The sequence below is a fragment of the Pelophylax lessonae genome (genome assembly GCF_965119305.1).
Source record: "Pelophylax lessonae genome assembly, chromosome: 3".
NCBI classification, from domain to species: domain Eukaryota; kingdom Metazoa; phylum Chordata; class Amphibia; order Anura; family Ranidae; genus Pelophylax; species Pelophylax lessonae.
Genome location: NC_138770.1, coordinates 202,071,528 through 202,092,779, shown reverse-complemented (window position 1 = coordinate 202,092,779; position 21,252 = coordinate 202,071,528). Strand labels below are relative to the sequence as shown.

The window sequence follows — 21,252 nt, the reverse complement described above, 5'->3', positions numbered from 1 at the left end:
GCAGTTTTTCAGAGGTGCGTCAAGAATGAGACCTCCCAGGAAACCCAGGTTCCCCAAATGGGACCTTCCACTAGTCCTTGAGTTTCTCTCAGCAACAGTTTTGGAACATGGAGATTCCTTCTTCCTTAAGAATCTGTCTATGAAGACGGCCTTTTTAGTAGCCATCACATCGGCTAAACGTGTCTCTGAAATTAGTGACCTGGGTTGCAAAGAACCTTTTCTGACATTTTTTCCTGATCGGGTCGTCCTGGTCCCTATGCTAGGGTCCAATCTGAAGGTAAATTCAGTTTTTCATGTCAACCAAGAGATTGTTTTACCTACATTCAAGTCTCAAGATGACCAGAGTACCCATCCGTTGGATGTGGGCGAAGTCCTTCAAACATACTTGAAGTTCACAGCTTCCTTTCGCAAGTCAGACTATCTATTTGTTCTCTTTTATGGAAAGAACAGAGGCAAGAGGGCTTCTTCCAGAACAATTTCTAGCTGGATAGTTCAGACCATCCAGTGGGCATATAGAGCCAAGGGACTGGCTCCTCCGGAAGTGGTGACGGCTCATTCCACCAGAGGGATTTCTACGTCTTGGGCGGCTTCCCTTCATGTTGCACCAGATGTCATTTGCAGAGCGGCCTCATGGTCCTCAATTAACACTTTCATGTCACATTATTGTGTTGAACCTGCTTCTTTATCCTCAGTTGATTTTGGTTTAAAAATTTTGTCTGTTGACGGTGCAAATTAAACCTATTTCTGTTTGACCAGCAGTTGCCCACCCGGGTGTGTATGGCTAGTTATTTCCCATACGTGTGCTGCCATGGAGTCTGTCAGGAAAACGGAAAATTTATATCAATACTTACCGTAATTTTCCTTTCCTGATAGAACTCCATGGCAGCAGGAGTTCCCTCCCATCTGCTGGAGTAGTCTATATATGGAACACGGCTCCTGGCTTGGAGCAAAAATTTATGGGAGTGGGGTCCTATAGGGTAGGAGAGGAGGCGGAGCCTACCCATACGTGTGCTGCCATGGAGTTCTATCAGGAAAGGAAAATTACGGTAAGTATTGATATAAATTTTCCGTTTTTCTTTCCTTTTTTTGGTTCCATAGACTTCAATGTAGAAGCTGCAGAAAAGCATGTAGTGCATTTTTGCCGTGATTTTGCCGCAATTTTGCTGCAATTTGCGGTTTTTAATCTGTCCAACAACAAATTGGCAAAAAAAGCATAAAAACCGCAAATTGCGGTCAAATCGGGTGTGCAAAAACAAAAAACGCACAGAAAAATGTGAACCGAGCCTAACAGAGGACATTTTACAAGATACTGCTAGATATTATTGCCTTTACAGCCCATTTACAAATCACTACTTTAACCACTTAAAGCGGAGTTCCGGCCACAGAAAAAAAATTTCAATGAACATACCCCCGGGACAGTCAGGGCTAGTACATTCCACAATGGCTAGCCTCTGATCTGTCCCGGTTCACACTTACCTTTTAGAAGAAATACTTACTTTTAAAATTTCTTCTCCAGCGCTGCCATCTCAGGTGTAGGCAACTTGAAGCCAGTGCGATCCTCTTCTGCGTCCTCTTCCGTCCTTTTCGGTCCCACGATGCACTGCGCCGGCCCTGCCGTCACTTCCGGGTCTGCAGCGTCATGCATGCCTAGAAGCTGTTTAGCAAGGTATGACGCGCCTGCACCGGAACTGACGACGGGGCCGGTGCAGGCGCATTGATTCCTGGGAGCGATGATGTTCAGCTCCCAGGAATAATTGCAAAGCGGAAGTGACGGCGCGGGCCGCGGCCGCCGAGGGAGGAAGTGGAAGAAAGGTGAGTATGTTTTTCTGCAATTACAAGGTAAGTAAAAAAAAATAAAAATCCTAACTACCCATTTCTTTTTCAGGTGAGCTATAGCAAGCGGATGGCCCAAAATCGACTATGTCGATTTTGTGGCCGGGACTCCGCTTTAAGGACCAAGCCTATTAGTTAAAATCAGTGTTTTTTGCTAGAAAATTACTTTTTACCCCAAAAATTATATATATATATATATATATATATTTTTTTTTTTTTTTAGAAAATACTCTGGAGAATAAAATTGCTGTTGTTGCAATATTTTTTGTCACGCGGTATTTGCGCAGCGGTCTTTCAAACGCAATTTTTTGGGAAAAAATACACTTCACTGAACTTAAAAAAAACGAAAAAGTAAAGTTAGCCCAATTTTTTTGTTTTTTGTAAAAGATGATGTCACGCTGAGTAAATAGATACCTAAAATGTTATGGTTTAAAATTGAGCACACTCGTGGAATGGCGACAAACAATGATACTTAAAAATCTCCATAGGCGAAGCTTTAATAATGTTTAACGGTTACCAATTTACAGAGAAGATGTCTCTCTCTGATGATTGCAGGGATACCTCACATGTGTGATTTGAACACCGTTTTAATTTGCGGACGCGAATTACGTATGCTTTTTCTGTCGTGCGCGAGCTCACGGGGACGGGGGCGCTTTAAGAAAAAATAATTCCCCCCATTTATTTTATTTTATTTTTTATTTTTAACACTGTTTAAAAAAAAAAAACTGATTACTTTTATTGCTGTCACAAGGAATGTAAACATCCCTTGTGACAGTAATAGGCAGTGACAGGTACTCTTTATGGAGGGATCTGGGGTCTAAAAGACCCTAGACCCCTCCACTGCACAAAGTATTCAAAATGGTGAAATCTGCATTTCTGCATACTTTCACTTTTTTTAAATTGGCGCCCTTGGCAGCAGAGTAAACCGGAAGTGACGTCGCTTCTGGGTTACATGATCGGAAACCCAATCGAAGCCGAACCCGGCTTTGTTCGGGGCTCCAACCAGCCGTCGGACATTTGGCTGGTTGCTGGGATCTCCTGGTGGGACAGGAGACTCAGGCAGAGTGGCGGAAGGTGGCGGGTGTTTCGCTCTTGCTCCCTGGGATAGTGGCCGAGCGGCTGCTAAGCCGCATCGGTTGTTATCTCCAGAAAACCGACCGCCGGCTCTAAAAAATGGTACCGGGGTGATGCCTGAAGACTTCCTCAAGCCGTCGGTTTGTGGGAAATGGTTAAAACATGTGCACCCTACAGCCACACAAGAAAATTAGTTTTTTTTTACTTACTGTAAAATCCATTTCTCTGATGTTTGACAGACACAGCTCCTGGTATTTATAATCATTGGGTTATGCTGCCCCCTACAGGAGTAGGACACTAGGCAAAAATGTTCTGGCTACACCCATGGGCAGTCCAAGAAGGTATACGCCCTTTCTCTGCTATAGCCACTCAGTTTACAAGCAGTGTCAGGGGAATAATAACTCCAAAGAGGGGTGGGTGCTGTGTCCGTCAATGAACATCAGAGAAATGGATTTTATGGTAAGTCAAAAATCTAATTTTCTCTTTCATTCAGTGACGAACAGAGCTCCTGGTATTAATAACCACTGGGACGTCCCAAAGCAGTGTTAAACATGAGGGGTGGGAACAACCAAAAAATTCCCAAGGCTAAAATTAGTCAACCAGGCAACAGGAGCTCCACCAAACAACTGGAGCCCACCTGAAAAAAACAATACACCCTCAAAGAGGGCACTAAGCGCCCTATTAGAGTGTGCCTTGACAGGGAAAGGAGGAACCTGACCCCTGATGGAATAGGCCTGAACCACCGTCTGTCTATTCCATCTGGAAATGGTCTCAGAGGAACCACACAACCCTTTTTGAGGTCCGTTCGTGAGCACAAATAGAGAATCTGACTTCCTGAAAGACTCCGTAGCTGCCAGGTACACCCTAATTGCCGGACCACATCCAAGGCATGCAAGGCAATTTCCTTTGGATGTTTAGGCCTGGGACACAGGGCAGGCAAAACAATGTCTTCATTTAAATGAAAATCAGAGACAACCTTTGGAGGAAATGACGGACAGGGGTGAAGAACCACCTTCCCTGAGAATCACCAGATAAGGTAAACAACAGAATAACGCCGCCAGTTCCGACACCCTGCACGCAGAGTTGATAACCACCAAAAAGGCCACCTTCTGGGACAGCGTAAGCAGGGGAATCTCCCGAATATTTTCCAAGGGAGGCTTCTGTAGAGCTAAAAGCACCAAATTGAGATCTCAAGGTGGCAACGGAGCCCGCACTGGAGGGACCAAATGTCGGACACCTTGAAGAAAGGTACGCACCAGGGAGTGTGTGGCCAAAGGTCATTGGAAGAAGAACGCCAAAGCTGACACCTGGACCTTGATGGTGCTCAAGGCCAATTTCTGTTCAACCCCCGTTGAAGGAAGTTTAGGATCCGAGCCACCGAGAAGGAGCGAGGGTGAACCCCAAGAGACTCACACCATGCAATGTACGTCTTCCACGTACAATTGTAGATTTTCCTAGAAGTAGATTTCCTAGCTTTCAACAGGGTGGGAATCGCAGATTCAGATAAACCCCTATCCTTCAGCACCTGGCATTTAAAAGCCAAGCCGTCAAAGCCTGTGATTGTAAAGCAGGATGGAAGATCGGTCCTTGGGACAGCAGATCCTCCCTGAGAGGAAGCTTCCAAGGAACGTAAGCAAAAGCCCAGCGAGGCCATTCCGGAGCCACTAAGATGACCAGAATCCCTTCTGCCTTGATCCTGCATAGAAATCTTGTCAGAAGCTTGAGAGGAGGGAAGACGTAAATCAGCCCATACTGACCCCACGGGGCCACCAGAGTGTCTGTGGCATCCGCCAGAGGATCCTTTGAATGAGCCCCAAACCTCTGCACCTTTCTGTGGAGCTGAGACGCTCCACCAGAGACACAGCTGATGAAACACCTCCAGATGAAGGGACCACTCCCCTTGGTCCAACGCCTGCGGACTGAGGTAAACAGCTTGCCAGTTTTCCTCCCCAGGAATGTGTACGGCGGAGAGGGCTGGAACGAACTGTTCTGCCCACCTTAGAATGCTGGCTACCTCCAGAGCTGCCAGGACACTTCTAATGCCCCCTTGGTGATTGACATTAGCCATGCTGTGGCATCGTCTGATTGAATGCGCACTGGACAACTCTGAAGACAATCCGTCCAATGATCAAGACACAGTCTGATCGCTCAGAGTTCCAAGACATTGATTGGTAGTCTGGACTCTTCTAGCGTCCAGATCCCCTGAGCAGATTGCTTGTCGAGGATGCCTCCCCAGCTGGATAGGCTGGCATCCGTGGTGACCACTGTCCAATAAAAAGGGGAGGAAGGATTTTCCCAGCCGGATAACGAAGACACCATATCAGGGACTCCCTTATTCCCCGATTTAGCCGGATCGGATTGGCCAGAGACTGCAGAGTCTTGTCCCATTTGGTCAGAATCTCCCTTTGCAGGGACCCCGTATGGAACTGTGCAAAAAGAACGACCTCGAAGGTAGACACCATCAGGCCCAGACTCGCATTGCAAGTCCGGAGGGACGACCATCTGCTGGACAGCAGGAGACAAATTGCAGCCTGCAATTTCTGGAGTTTTTCCAGAGGAAGGAGCATTCAGGCTAAGGCTGAGTCCAGGGTCAAACCCAGATAGTCCAGCTTCATAGACTGAGCCAGACCAGACTTCTGAAAATTCAGAATCCAGCCAAACTCCCACAGAGTTCGTATTGTGATCTCCAGGTTTTCCACCAGAGCAAAGGGAGACTCCACTTGCAGAAGGAGATCATCCAAGTAGCCCAGTACCACGATCTCCTGTTGGCATAGCAAAGCTAGCACCAGGGCTAACACTTTTGTGAAGACCTGAGGAGCAGAGGCGAGACCAAAGGGTAACGCCATAAACTGATAATGCTCCTCTCCCACAGCAAAGTGGAGAAAACGCTGGTGAATGGCACATATTGGAATGTGAAGGTAGGCATTCTTGATATTGATAGAGGTGAGAAAATCACCCTGACGCAGGGATGCCACCACCGTTCAAATGGATTCCATTCTGAACTTCTGTACCCGCACATAGCAGTTGAGCACCTTGAGGTCCAGGATTGGACGCACTTTACCTTCCTTCCTGGAAATGTGAACAGGTTTGAGTAAAAACCCTGAAAACATTCCGAAATCAGAACTGGGACAATCACCCCTTGAAAGAACAGGTCTTGTACTTCCCCAAACAGGCCCTGTAAGTGGTCTGGGGACAGGCACTAGTTGGAAGGAAAAAACCTTGCTGGGGGAAAAGAGTGAAACTCAATCTTGTAGCCGGACCGAATGACTTTGTGGACCCACTTGTCTTGCACCAGGGAAGTCCACGGATCCAGAAACCAGCGAAGACCTCCCCCAACCCCCCAATACGGGTGAGGGCACACTTTCATGCTGAAGGAGCCTTGTCCATGGGTATGAAGAAGCCCGATCTTGCCTTACCAGACCAGGTTTGTTTGGATCCTCCTGAAGAGGCCCTGAAAGGCTTTGAGCCCTTGTCAGTCGACCCTGAGGAACGGAAAAACTTCTTATGAGCTGAGAAGGAAGGCCCACATCTACGACGAGGTTCCTTGCCCCTAGTAGCCTGTAGAAGAAAAGTACTCTTCCCCCCCTGTGAGACCTTTAATGATGTCATCCAGGGTAGCTCCAAACAGATAATCGCCTTGGAAAGGAAGATCAGTCAAGGCCTTTTTTGAAGTCTGATCCTCCGACCAGCACTTAAGCCAAAAGACACACCGAAGGACCACTGCCAAAACAGAGAGGCGAGCCATCAGGGGAGCCGCATCCAAAGAGGCATCACAGATAAACTACACCCCCTGAACCAGCTGGTCAGCAGGCAGGGGGGAGCTGTTCCCCCTCTAGGTCACGGCGTAAGAGCTTAGCCTATTCGGTCACAGTTTGCGACACCAGGGCAATGGTAAATACCGGCCTCATTGCCGAACCAGCCAGAGTGTACATTATGCAGGCTAAGGCCTCCACCCTCTGGTCAGCCGGATCCTTAATGGCTGGGGACTCCTTAACTGAAATCATGGTTGCTGTGTTTATTCTAGAAACAGGAGGATCCACTACCAGTGGCACAGTCCACTTCTGAAGAAGGCACAGGGGTATAGGGCAGGCCTCGACAAAACCCGAGCGCCAGGTCGCATTTGAGACTAGAATTAGCGACCTGGCGCCTGGGGTGCCCTGCAGAAGGTGTCCTGTCATTTTTGCACGGACTTCCGCGCACGGAGTGCACGGACTTCCGGGCCGTCCGAAAATTGAGGCCCCGGCTTTTCGGCCTACTTGAGATGAGAGGCTTCCAATGGGGAACTGGCGCCCTCTTGTGGTGGCCGGGAGTAATGACTGTTGTAATTACTGTTTCCACTGCCTGATTGTTCACAATGCATTACCATCTCCCTGTCCAGTTAGTTACCTTTGACAGGGAGTGTGGTTATTTATTATTAATTTAATTTATTTTTTTAATGTAAAAACTAAATAATATTTTTTTCTTTTTAATTATTAAAAAAAATAAAAAAATATATATATATTTTTTCCAATTATTATTATTTAAAAAAAATAATAATAATATTAATAATAATAATATATATATATATATATATATATATATAATTTTTTTTTTTTCTCATCGCCATGCCACAGCCGAAGGCCCCTTTCACACGGGCTGTCTGATCAGGTCCGCCTGTCAGTTTTTCAGGCAGACCTGATCGGACCCTTCATTCTCCTCTATGGAGCAGTAATCTGCCGCCATCTGATCCTGTCCTCCAAAAGCAGACGGATGGTGGTTCTATTTTCTATCTATCCCGTGGATCGGATCAGATGGCATCGGATGGAAAGAGACAGACAGTCTGTTTTCATCCAATTGCGCTAGAGGAGAGTGGGGTTCTAGTCGTATTTATGTGTAAATTTAGTATCCGTTTTATTAAATAAAGCTTGGTTGTTAGTTTAAAAAAAAACAAAAAAACTGGCTCCTAACTTTTTTAGCTGGCTCCTAGATTTCAGGAAAATTTGTCAAGCCCTGGTATAGGGGTAACGCCTAGTAAAGCGCTTAGGAACCCTACGGGGACGCTTTGGTCGTCCCCACTCTTTAGCAACTATTCTGTCAAAATAGGCAGTGAAAGGAAAAACCTTTGCTGCTCTGGATGTCTTGTGAGTGCCAAAGGGTACCTGTGCCTCGGGTCGCAGCTTCAGTACGTTCACCAGCGCCTTTCTGTGCGCGATCGCAGACATGGAGGAATCATCCTCACTATCAGAGGATTCGAGGCGCGTGGTTGCAGACCCAACAGGGTGACCCACGTCTGTGGCGGCCAAATCAGATTCAGGATCTGACGAGACAGATGAGGCAGGAGAAGGCAGGGGGCGCTTTTTGCTAGCCCATCGCTGAAAGCCACCTCCGGGACACAAGGAACACCAGGACCACCGTCAGTGCATGGATGGATAGTTGGAACCCGGAGGGACATGCAGCCTCAGAGAGGGGGTCAGGTGGGGAAATGTGCTCCAAAGACTCGATGAGTTACCAGGGGGAACCCACAAAAAGTGTAAAACACTGCTAAGGGACAACTCCCACCACGCTGGCAGCACCACCCGATCACCAGGCACAAAACACCAAGCGATCCTCAGTAGAGAGGGAGAGGACCCCACCAGACTCACCACCCACAGAAACAAGCACCTACAGCCACCAGGATAATGCACTACACGTGCGTAACACGAAGTAAAATAATCCAAGAGACAGCACCAGGGGATGAGGAGGGGCTCCCACTGCCGAAATCCCCGCCCACAGGTCTCCACTGTCATGGCCGCTGCTATATTTAATGGGAAACCAAAGCAAAATGGCCACCAGACCACACAAACATGGACACCGTGTACAGAAATACACAGGCTACAACTAAATGGTGGCCTGTGCGGCACCACAAGGCATACAGGTACCCAGGAGGGAGACCAGGCCTCAAGGATAGATCCTGGCAGGAGCCCCCACCAGGTACAACCCCCCATCCGCACAGTTGATTATCTGGTTGCCAGAGACGCACCCCCCCAGCCCCCATCGCTAGTAAGTGCCCTGCCCCCACCCCAGGAATAGTGGCCAGACCACCCAAACAGCCCCAGCATATGTGAAGGGGGGGCAGGATGAGGGACTCGGCAAGGGGGGTGCCTGCGGGAAGGAGGGGAAAACGGGGGTCCGACCGTCTCAAGGAGGGGACCAAGTCCACCCCAAAACCCTCCAGGGGGGAGAGGGGGAACAGCTACTCACCATACCATAAACCAAGTAGGCACCGCTCCAGACAAAACCCCTTGTCATCGAAATGGGGGGGGGCTGTCGGCCAGGAGGAACGCTACGACTCGGGCCAAGACCCAGTCGTATGCGACCTCGCGAGGCGTTTAACTCGCAGGCCAGCCCCTGCCCAGTGGGGCTATGTCGCAGCTGACCTAGTGCGGAGCTGAGGTCTGCGCGCTCACTGGCCAGATTGGGGGGACCACTGGACCTAGATTATCCAGCCCGTCGCCCAGTCCGGCAGTTGGTTGTAGATCTCACAGGAAAAATCCAGGAGAAAACATTTCTATCTAAAAAAAAAAAAAATGTTGCCAGAAACAGACATCCCAGCAAGGAACTAGGTCCTTACTCCTGACTAGGCAGGAAAAAACTGAGTGGCTAGTATACTCCCTGCGACTGCCCATGGGGGTAGCCAGAATTCTTTTCTGCCTAGTGTCCTACTCCTGTAGGGGGCAGTATAACCCAATGGTTATGAATATTAGGAGCTGTGTCAGTCAATCAACATCAGAGAAATTGATTTTAGTGTCCGTCAAGGAACGAAAGAGAAATACGGCTATTCCACCTGGTGTTTGCTACAACAAGATGTTAAAAGAACACAAAAGCACAAACGGAAGAAAAATAATTGGATTGGTAATGAATAAGTAAGACAATGTGGAAGAAAAAAATCTTCTAGCAGTCAACAGTGTACACACAGCAGAAAAAGGGCACAGCAGACAGCAGCCTGGGGGGGGGGGGGGGGGATGTTAAATGTACTAGCAGATTTAGATACACTAAAAAATTGAAGCCAAACTCCGACTCACATTTTATATTCATTTGCAGCTAACTGTCTTTTTTTCTTTTTGGGATAAAGGTTGTACATTAATAAATACAAGCTGATGGTTGTAAGCACCCCTGTCAGTGGTAAATGGTTTGTCTCATCCATGAAAAACAACAGACTTACTGGCTCTATCACCAGATTAAAATAAAAGAAAAAAAGACTAGAAAAGAAAACTAAGGCAGCCATCACATCCAAAAATTGGTAACCTGCAATATAATACATGTTTGCTTTTGGGTTTATTAGTGCTTTAATATTTTGTCTTCGCTGGCCCACCTAGGCAGGAAAAAACGTACTACTGGCTGTTGGGGTCCCAGGGCTGCAAAATAAGTAGGAGAAAGTATGGCATGGGCACCAGAGGACTAGGTAATGATCAACTAATTACTTTAAGAACATTCAACACCACAATGTAACAAACAATATTAAAAAAAAAAAAAAAAAAAAAAAAAAAGCATATATGATTGGAGAAGCAAGAAACAAAATGAGAGGAGATAGGAAATGCTTTGCAATTATGGGTTGTGATTATTAATTGGCAATCATGAATGAAAGTAATCAGCTATAAACTATATAATGAATACCTGTAGTTCTAGCCAACTGGGAGGCTCTGAACGGACTCCATTAGCTGCAACACGATTCAGCTGTTTCATGCACACAGAACTGTGTGCGATCTGCTGTCCGCTGATAAAGTTCTGCAAGTACTAAGAGAACAGAATATTAAACGGTGTCATGCTTTAACCACATTTGAAGTGTGCAGTTACTGTATACTACTAGAAGGAAAACAATGGCAAGTTAAAACCAGTAAGTAGGCACTCTAGGTGTGGTAAACCTCAATGCCAAACAATCAGTTTAGTACTCTGAAACTCTACCCCCAAGTGCAAGATAAGCAGGGAAAGCAAGCTATCTGAAGCTTTTACTTTCTCTTGCTGTGGGTGGACTGTTCTGAGACTGCACAAGGCTATTTTCTCCACTAGTGTCTGCAACTTCTCGGCGAAATATGCAGGAAAGTATCATTTCTCCACATAAATATTTTGCTGTTTTTCACTTGATACAGGTCAAAGCATGTTGGAAATATTAACTCTGATATATACATAGGTTATTTGAAATGTTATATACACTGGTAAAAAAAAATGTAAGGAACACTTTCTAATCAGAGTGTAGCATCAAATCAATTAAACTCCTGGGATATTATCCTGGGAATCCTGGTCAATTAAGTAGCAGAGGGGGTTGTCATTAAGTTTCAGCTGCTTTGGCATTAATTAAATTAACAACAGATGCACTAGATGGGCAACAATGAAACAACCCCCAAAACAGGAATGGTTTTACAGTTGAAGGCCACTGACATTTTTTTCTGACTATTTTTCACTAGTTTTGCATTTGGCTAGGGTCTGGGTCACTAATGGTAGCATGAGGCAATACCTGGACCCTATAGAGGTTGCACAGGCAGTCCAACTCCTCCAGGATGGCACATTATTACGTGCCATTGCCAGAAGGTTGCTGTGTCTCCCAGCACAGTCTCAAGAGCATGGAGGAGATTCCAGGAGACAGGCAGTTACTCTAGGAGAGCTGGACAGGGCCGTAGAAAGTCCTTAACCCATCAGAAGTACCGGTATCTGGAGGAACAGGATTAGAACTGTCAGAGACCTACAAAATTATCTCTAGCAGGCCACTGGTTTAAATGTCTCTGACCAATCAGAAACAGACTTCATGAGGGTGGCTGGAGGGACCAACATCTTTTACTGGGCCCTGTGCTCACTGACTGGCACTGTGTAGCCTGATTGGCATTTTCCATTGAACACCAGAATTGGCAGGTCCGCCACTGGCGCCCTGTACTTTTCACAGATGAGAGCAGGTTCACCCTGAGCACATGTGACGGACGCGAAAGGGTCTGGAGAAGCCATTGAGAACCTGTAACATTGTCCTGCTACCTGTAACATTGTTCAGCATGACTGGTTTGGTGGTGGGTCAGTGATGGTCTGGGGAGACATATCCATGGAGGGACACACAGACCTCTACAGGCTAGACATTGGCACCCTGACTGCCATTAGGTATTGGGATGAACTCCTTGGACCCATTGTCAGCCCCTACGCTGGTGCAGTGGGTCCTGGGTTCCTCCTGGTGCATGACAATGCCCGCTGCATGTCGCGAAAGTATGCAGCTACTTCCTGGTGGATGAAGGAATGGATGCCAATGAATGGACCCCATGCTCGCCTGACCTAAATCAAATAGATCACATCTGGGACATTACGTTTCGGTCCATCCGCCGCCGCCAAGTTGCACCTCAGTCTGTTCAGAAGCTCAGTGATGACTTGGTCCAGATCTGGAAGGAAATACCCCCAGGCACCATCTGTCGTCTCATTATCTGGCCCATGGTTGTCAGGCATGCATACAAGCATGTAGGGGCCATACAAACTACTGAGTACCAATTTGAGTTGCTGCAATGAAATTTCACCAAAATGGACTAGCCTGCTGCATAATTTTTTCAGTTTGATTTTCGGGTTGTCCTTGAATTCAGCCCTCTGTAGGGTGATAATTTTCATTTCCATCAAACTATGTGGCATCCTTTCCTTCCTAACACTTTACCAAGTCCATATCAGTATAGATATCCAGCATGATATTTTTCCCCATTAAAATCGGATGTGTTGGTGCATGACTTCCGTGGACACAAACGGATGTGGGTAGCGGGAGCTCCGAGAGCAGCCCGGACCCCCGGCAGTATCCTGAGTAGCAGTAATGGCAGTACCCAAAAATCCGATCAACAAGGAAAGTTGTAGACCTGGCAAGGAGATGAGCAAAGACCAGCAACATTCAGCAATAGAGAGGCTTAAGGAGTTTTCAAGGACAGACAAGCTGTAAGGCGGGCGTAGCCCTCCACACACGTGGAGTGGCGGCCCGCTAATAACAGAGATACAGAAAAAAAAACACTCCACAGACTGAGAAGCAGGAAAAACAGATCAAACTGATACTGGAACAAGTGAACTCCCAGCTGCTGGCAGCTATCCAATCCTGCAACATGGCTATGACAGGTAAAATGGATGAGATTAAAGAGTACATTGGTCTAATTAGACAAGATATGTTATAAACCGAATGGGAGCAGTTGAGGGTAGGATATTCACCCTTGAGGACATGGTATCACCTATGGTTAACAAAGTGTCAGTGGCGGGAAAGCAAATCTCTCTGTGGCAACAGAAAGCAGATGATTTGGAGAACCGCATGCACCGCGATAATATCAGGATTGTGGATTTACCAGAGAGGGTAGAGGGACAAAAGCCAAGAGATTTTGTTGAAAAATGGCTGAAAAATGTATTCCCTGATGCAGAGTTTTCAATGGCTTTTGCAGTAGAGAGCTGCAGCATTACCAAAACCTGACGAACTTTCTAGTCCACTGTTGGCAAGGTTACTGAACTGTAGAGATAGAGATCTAATCCTGCAGAAAGCGAAACAGTAAGGGACAATACAACATAAAAACAGCAAAGTATCAATATTTCCGGATTTTTCATTGAAGCTGCAAAAACAACGAGCATCCTTTAATGAGTTAAAACGGAGAGGAAGGAGGGAAAGTTATGTTTTTTAATACCCCTTAACAAGCTCAAGAATGGATATTTACATTGGTGCATATATTGAATAAGTAAATGGTTACAAAATGGCCAGCAGGAAGGAGAAAAAATATTTGGACAAGGACATTGTTGAGAAATTAATATGGACTCACAAGGGATTTTATACATTTTTTTTTTGTATACGTGTGTGTGACATGAGTCACTTTGGTTGGGGGGCCTGTGGAACCCAGCTTACCTTTGAGAGGTTGGGAAATCCCTGTCTCAGGTCCCTAGGCCCCTCTTATGTGTAAGTCACCCTGCGTCATAGGGACAAAGGGTGCCAAATGATGGACTTAATGAACACAGCATATGGTTTGGACTACTTCAAATGGGACAGTAATAATTATCAACAATATATCTCAAAAACTATGAATATTTAATCCCACCTACACTGTGAGACCTATAGACTGTTGTAGACCGTTGCCATGAAGTCTGTGACTCCTAAATAATAAAAGCAATGCTTTCATGTATATTCCATGTACTTCAATGTAGGAGATGGACAGACTGATACTGGGGTGTTCTGTTTTTATACTTAGGATAATGTGTAATTTTGTATTTTGTTTTAGCTTTGTTGCTGGGCAGTCTTGTCATCCCAGCTGGTTTAAGTGCGCTAAGTTAATTAGCATGTGAATGACAACCTTGTCTAGATGGGATTAGCTATGTCGGCTAGTTTTGTATGTAGGGCGGCTGGAAAATCTGGTATATATATATGTTCAAGACTGTAGGAAGCCGTATACTGACGGAATCCCACAAACACAGTGTGGGACAACAGTTTCGTTACAGTGTGGATTGGATTTATTTTTTTCACTTGTAGATCTCACAGAAAAAAAACAGGAGAACAAAAAAAAATTGCCAGGACCAGAGATCCCAGCAGGTCCTTACTCCTGACTAGGCAGAAAAAAACTGGGTACCTATAGCAGAGAGAGGGAGTATACCCCCTGGGCATAGCCAGACTTTTTTTCTAGCTGCTCCCGTATGAGTGTGCGTGGATTCTGCACTATTATCTAGACTTTTTTTCTGCCTAGTGTCCTACTCCTGTAGGGGGCAGTATAACCCAATAGTTAAGAAGATCAGGAGCTGTGTCCGTCAATGAAAGAAAGAGAAATATAAAATTCCAAATACATTTTATAAATACTTGCAACTCTGACATGTAATGCAAGTGCAGTTTGGTAAAGAGAACCCCAAAATATCAAGGTTCCCCTATTGGGATTAGGGATGATCGAACGGTTCGGGTCCACCATTGGTTCGACCCAAACATTGGGTGTTCGAGGTTCGGCCGAATTTAGAACTTTTTGCCCAAAAAGTTCGGAATTCGGCAACCAGAACCGCCCAAAATGCAATGCTTCAGGAAATGGGCTTTAAAAGCCCGTGATTGGACCAGAACCATTAGCAAAAGCCAATTGAGGGGGCAGGAGAATGCTAGGAATGTGATTGGAGTGACTAGGGGGTCCCTAGACCAATCATTAGTGAATACGCCCCCCAGTATATAAGATCGCCCCGCCATATTCCTAGCATTGTTATACTGGACATGGAAGAGAATGGAAGCAGTTCTGTTAATTTTACTTTAAAAGTGTCATTTAGCTATTTTTAGTGTGAGGAAAGGGATATCTAGTGTAGTTAGAGTGCTCCTTTACACTTAAGTTAGCTTCAAAAATTGAGTTTCTGTAGGGAAAGTGTTAAGTGTAAGGGGACTGTAGTGTAGTGTAGGGTTAACTGGCAGTGACTGCTATGGCAGGGTGACAAAACCCTTCCATAGCAGGGTGACCGCTATAGAGAAATGATCATTTCTCTGAGTTGCTTCGGGACAGGAATATGGCTTCTCACCAGCCAAGCATTTTTTATGCTGCAGGGGCTGCCACTGCCAGTGCTTTTTTGAGGACATGTTTGATGTCAGACATGACATCTGAACATGTGTATAGGGGGTATATATAGACATATATGTCTGAATATATACCCCTAGACATATATAGGTGTGATAGTAGCAGAAATAAATGCTTGCGCTAATGAAATCATTTACAGGAATATATTTCTGCTACTATCACACCTATATATGTCTAGGGGTATATATTCAGACATATATGTCTATATATACCCCCTATACACATGTTCAGATGTTTTGCCTGCCTCAAAAGAACCCAAAAAAATGCCAAAAAAACGCTAGCATCAAAAAAAATGCCCAGGTGTGTTTTTGCTGGCATTTTTTGGGGGGTTTTGGAGGCAGGCAAAACATCTGAACATGTGTATAGGGGGTATATATAGACATATATGTCTGAATATATACCCCTAGACATATATAGGTGTGATAGTAGCAGAAATAAATGCTTGCGCTAATGAAATCATTTACAGGAATATATTTCTGCTACTATCACACCTATATATGTCTAGGGGTATATATTCAGACATATATGTCTATATATACCCCCTATACACATGTTCAGATGTTTTGCCTGCCTCAAAAGAACCCAAAAAAATGCCAAAAAAACGCTAGCGTCAAAAAAAAAAAATGCCCAGGTGTGTTTTTGCTGGCATTTTTTGGGGGGTTTTGGAGGCAGGCAAAACATCAGAACTTGTGCACAGTACCACTATACACATGTTCAGATGTTTTTCCTGACTGCAAAGAACCCCAAAAAATACCTGCTATTAAACCGGGAGAGAAACTAACTACCTGTCCTGAAAGATAGTGTTCTAATACAAACGATCTTTTTTTTTCTGGTTCTGGACATGCTACAGAGCTGAAACTTCACAGGTACACCTTTTAGACCCCCCAGACACCAAATCACACAAAAAAAGTTCTTAAAAATTGTCATTTTTGATAAAAAAGCCAATTATTGAAAAAATTAAAAAAAAAAAAAAGAGATTTTTTGATTTTTACTTTGGATTTAGTATCTGGGGGGTCTAAAAGGTGTACATGTGAAGTTTCAGCTCTGTAGCATGTCCAGAACCAGAAAAAAAAGATCGTTTGTATTAGAACACTTTCTTTCAGGACAGGTAGTTAGTTTCTCTCCCGGTTTAATAGCAGGCATTTTTTGGGGTTCTTTGCAGTCAGGAAAAACATCTGAACTTGTGTATAGTGGTACTGTGCACAAGTTCTGATGTTTTGCCTGCCTCCAAAAACTCCCAAAAAATGCCAGCAAAAACACACCTGGGCATTTTTTTTTTTTGACGCTAGCGTTTTTTTGGCATTTTTTTGGGTTCTTTTGAGGCAGGCAAAACATCTGAACTTGTCTATAGTGGTGTATATACACACATACATATATTTATATACACACCTAGACATATATAGGTGTGATAGTAGCAGAAATATATGCTTGCGCTAATGAAATCATTTACACTAATATATTTCTGCTACTATCACACCTATATATGTCTAGGTGTGTATATAAATATATCTATGTGTGTATATATACCACTATAGATAAGTTCAGATGTTTTGCCTGCCTCAAAAGAACCCAAAAAAATGCCAAAAAAAACGCTAGCGTCCAAAAAAAAAATGCCCAGGTGTGTTTTTGCTGCCATTTTTTGGGGGTTTTTGGGGACAGGCAAAACATCTGAACTTGTGCACAGTACCACTATACACAAGTTCAGATGTTTTTCCTGACTGCAAAGAACCCCAAAAAATGCCTGCTATTAAACCGGGAGAGAAACTAACTACCTGTCCTGTGTGATTATTAGTTAATGGGGCATGACCCAGAACCCTGGGCACTTTTTAGGGGCGTTTATTGGGTTTTAGGGCTTAAAAATTGTGTTTTTTGATTACCGAAGTTCGGGTCCCATTGATTTCAATGGGGTTCTGAAATCCGGGCCGAACTTTCGGGAAGTTCGGGTGTTCTGGTCGAACCGAACGTTTCAAAAGTTCGATCATCCTTAATTGGGATATCGAGATCACAAGGACTAAAGGGATTAATATCTATACTGTATTTACATTTACTGCAGAGTAAAATATGCCAGAAACCTATGAGAGTAAGGGATAAATGGGAAGTAGTTATGCCACAGATGACATATCGTGATTGGGAGGGGATCTGCTTCTCACAATTGCTTGCATCTCAAGCAGTTTACAATAAAATAATTCAGCTAAATATTATACATCAAACATACCTTAGTCTAACTAGTTTGAACAAAATGGGGACAAAGGCAACTTCAAACTGTGTGAGATGCTACTGGAAAGGGGCAGGTTTTCTCCATGTGATGTGGTACTGCAGCAATGTCTTGGGATATTGGAAACTAATTATAGACAAATTGTCAAAAATTTTAAAAAGACAAGTCTCAGGTACGATAGAGGTATGTTTACTGGCACTATTAGAAGATGAGCACTGGTCTAGAAACACCAAGATATTCCTGCAAGAAGTATTCTTTATGGCAAGGAAACAAATAGTGGAAAGGTGGATTCAACTTACAGCTCCATTGGTTAGCCAATGTGTTAAAGCCATAAATCTGATTTTACCATACAAAAGAATAATGTATGAACATAGAGGAAATCAGCAGAAATACCATAAAATATGGGGAAATGGAACAATTCCTATTTGTCTCTGGATACAAAGGAGGGGTAGAAACTAGAACAATCTGAAAAGAGACTAGGAAGTAAGGTATATAGAATAAAGAGGCAGTGGAGGGTGGAAGTAGAGGTGGGATGAGAGTAAATGTGTGTAGGGACGAGAATGAAATTGTAAGAAGATATATGAAATGGTAATTGTATTTGTAATTCTGAAACCAAGATTATTTTTTTAAACTGCCCCGTCAGAAAAACCTTAAAGGTGTCCCACAGCATACCCGGGGAAGCAGTATTCTCATTAATAGCAAAGAAATAGGATATCACTTCTATTACTCGATCAGGAAATAACTCAAGCCAGAAGGGATTCATTTTCCAAAGAACTAATTTTGGGGGTCCCGCATTAGCTAATTTTACCCATATGGGAGAATGATCAGATATGGTGTGTTTCATAATTGACAGACGAGATCAAAGAAGTATTTCCTCATTAGCTAAGCCCAGATTGATCCTAGATAGACCCCCATGAATCGCAGAATAACAGGAAAATTGTTTTACCGTGGGGTGTAACATTCTCCAGACATCCCTCAAGCCCAACTCTGCGACAAGTCTCGAAAACGTCAATAGGACTCTAGGCAATGAGCTGATCTAAGAATGAACTGAGAATTTATCTAAAGAAGCATCCAAGACATTATTAAAATTGCCTACTATGAGAGCAGGCATGCCAGGGCACCGTGCTAAAAATTAGGCCACCAATTTTAAGACTCCCACAGAGAAAGGCGAAGGGATATATATCTTTATCAACACAATATGCTGACCATCCAGTATACAGCGTGAAAAAAAAACATATCTTCCCATTCTATCTATAACCTGTTGTAAACATGAAAATTGTATACCAATACCATGGGGTATTAAAACACTGACTCCCCTACCTAGCATAAGAGGAGTAGGTGTAGTGAAACTGGTGACTGCACAGTCTCCGAGAGAATGGGGAGTTATTGACAGGAGCTAAATGTGTTTCCTGGAGACATACCAGAGAGGACCCTAAATGCTTTGCAGATTGCTGAACAGTCGCTATACTCGGTTACCCAGACCTCTTACATTCCAAGAAAGAATCACAGACCCTTTTGCCATAGGGTACAGGGGAATAAATAGCCATCTGGATGAGCCACATAGGTCTAATGCTGACTGGGTCCATGGGTAAGTCAACCGCACCGTATAGATTGTAACTAGTCATGAAAATGAAGAGCAGTCTAGTTTGAGTTGTGATGACCAAGGTAAGTATTTAACCCTCCCAAATCTGTTGCAAGAAGAGTGAAATTATAGTATATAACGTAACACAGGTAGACAGAAACTTTAGCAAAAAAAAAAACATATGGACCAACTGGGTCCTGAAACTCAAATAAGTCACAATGTCCATGTAGGACAACCGTGGGGGAAAACATATCAGCTAGCCTACTCCGTATGTGAAGCTTCCCAGTGAAGGAGAATAGAATAATGTTTGATTGAAAGGGAAATCACCAGGTTCTTTTAGACATCTGCCTTGACAAAAAGAACCTGGGGCATAAACTTAAAGGTAATGTGGAAAAATTAAAGAGAGTTCTCAAGTAGGAAGTTGGTGGTTTGCAGCATACTCTCAAAGTGCATTCTCTTCACGATCCGGCCATTGTGCTGCCAAAGATGGCCAGGGTGTTAAATAAATTATGAAGGTTTCATAATTATTTATATGTTTTATAATCATTTATGCCTATAAGAATATATACATATGCTTTCATAAGTAGTTTTGTTAGAAACTGCAAGTCATCACATGAGTTTTCACCATATCCTGCTAACAATGGCTTACTATACTCCATGACGTTGCTATATCCTGTCCATATGTCTTGTAGTCCAGGAAAAGGCTCATGTGTCTAATGAATAGTGACAGTATACTATATATATATATATATATATATATATATATATATATATATATACACACAATAAGCTACTGTTCGCATTAAGTATGTGAGATATTAGCTAACCCCCCTTCAGGATACAATAAAGCCGTATTTAGGCCTACCAATCATTGTCCAAAGGGGAGGGTTATTTTTTGGACAGGATGTTCTAGAATGTATATAAGATAAGAGACACCATATGCAAGCCAGACAGGTTGGCTGCATGTGAAAGGAACCTATTCCACATGTCACTGTAGCTAATAGGCCTATGCCTATGTAAAACCTGTCTCCTCGTATACTTCTTGTGTCAGCTTGTGGTCTAAGGTGATTTCCCTCACACAGGGCCGCCCCCAAGATTCTGTCCTTGGATAAGATGGCATCTCTATCCTTATAGTTTAACAGCTTGAATAGGAAGGGGCTAGGAGGAGCACCTGGTGGCAGTGGGCACGAAGGGACTTTTTGTGCTCTCTCCACAGAAAACATAGGGGACAAGGAATCCTTCCCAAACACAGATAGAAGCCACTTTTTAATAAATGTGACCGGGTTTTTCCCTCTAGCTCTTTCAGGAATCCCTATGGCTCTGATATTATTCCTTCTTAATCGATTCTTGAGATCTTCCAGCCATGTGGCATGTTTGGTAACTGTAGTATGTGTATAAGTGAGATCATGTTGCATGGGCACCAGAGCATCCTTCAGGGTGCTAATACGGCCTTCCAAAGCCGTGTTGCGGTCTCTACATTTTTGCATATCTTGACGGATGGAAGAAACTTCAGCTTAAACCCCTTTAACATGAGTAGCTAGGGAAGCAATAGAGGCATTGCAGGCAGTAACTGCTGAAAGGATATCCCTGAGTGTAGGCTCCGGTCCATCTGGATCTGGAGCTGGTGTGGCATGCAAAGCAAGCATGTTTGCTAGTATACTTACAGTATCCTACTCTGGTAGGTTGATAGCAGCATCATCCAAGGGAATTGTATAATCCGCTTCTGACTGTTCCCCACTGTGAATACTAGGAGAAGTAGATGGAAGTGGAGCCTCCTTACAGAAGGCTTGGCAAAGAACTTTTGAGCATCCTCCTTATACTTTTCCTTCGCCGGCCGAGGAGGTAGGCCGTCATCATGGGTCGCGTGGTCTGCCACTGAGCGGGTAAGTACAGGTCCCTCTCAAAAAATTAGCATATTGTGATAAAGTTCATTATTTTCTGTAATGTACTGATAAACATTAGACTTTCATATATTTTAGATTCATTACACACAACTGAAGTAGTGCAAGCCTTTTATTGTT

General features: G+C 44.1%; 1 protein-coding gene across 1 annotated transcript in view; it reads right to left on the bottom strand.

The window, feature by feature from the left end:
• The window catches only part of MYO7B (myosin VIIB), a 545,169-nt gene that overhangs the window by 205,984 nt on the left and 317,933 nt on the right, over positions 1-21,252 (bottom strand). The window contains exon 28 of the mRNA XM_082249873.1: positions 10,540-10,659. Coding sequence (XP_082105999.1) covers positions 10,540-10,659 — 120 coding nt within the window. The remainder of the gene's footprint in view (positions 1-10,539; positions 10,660-21,252) is intronic.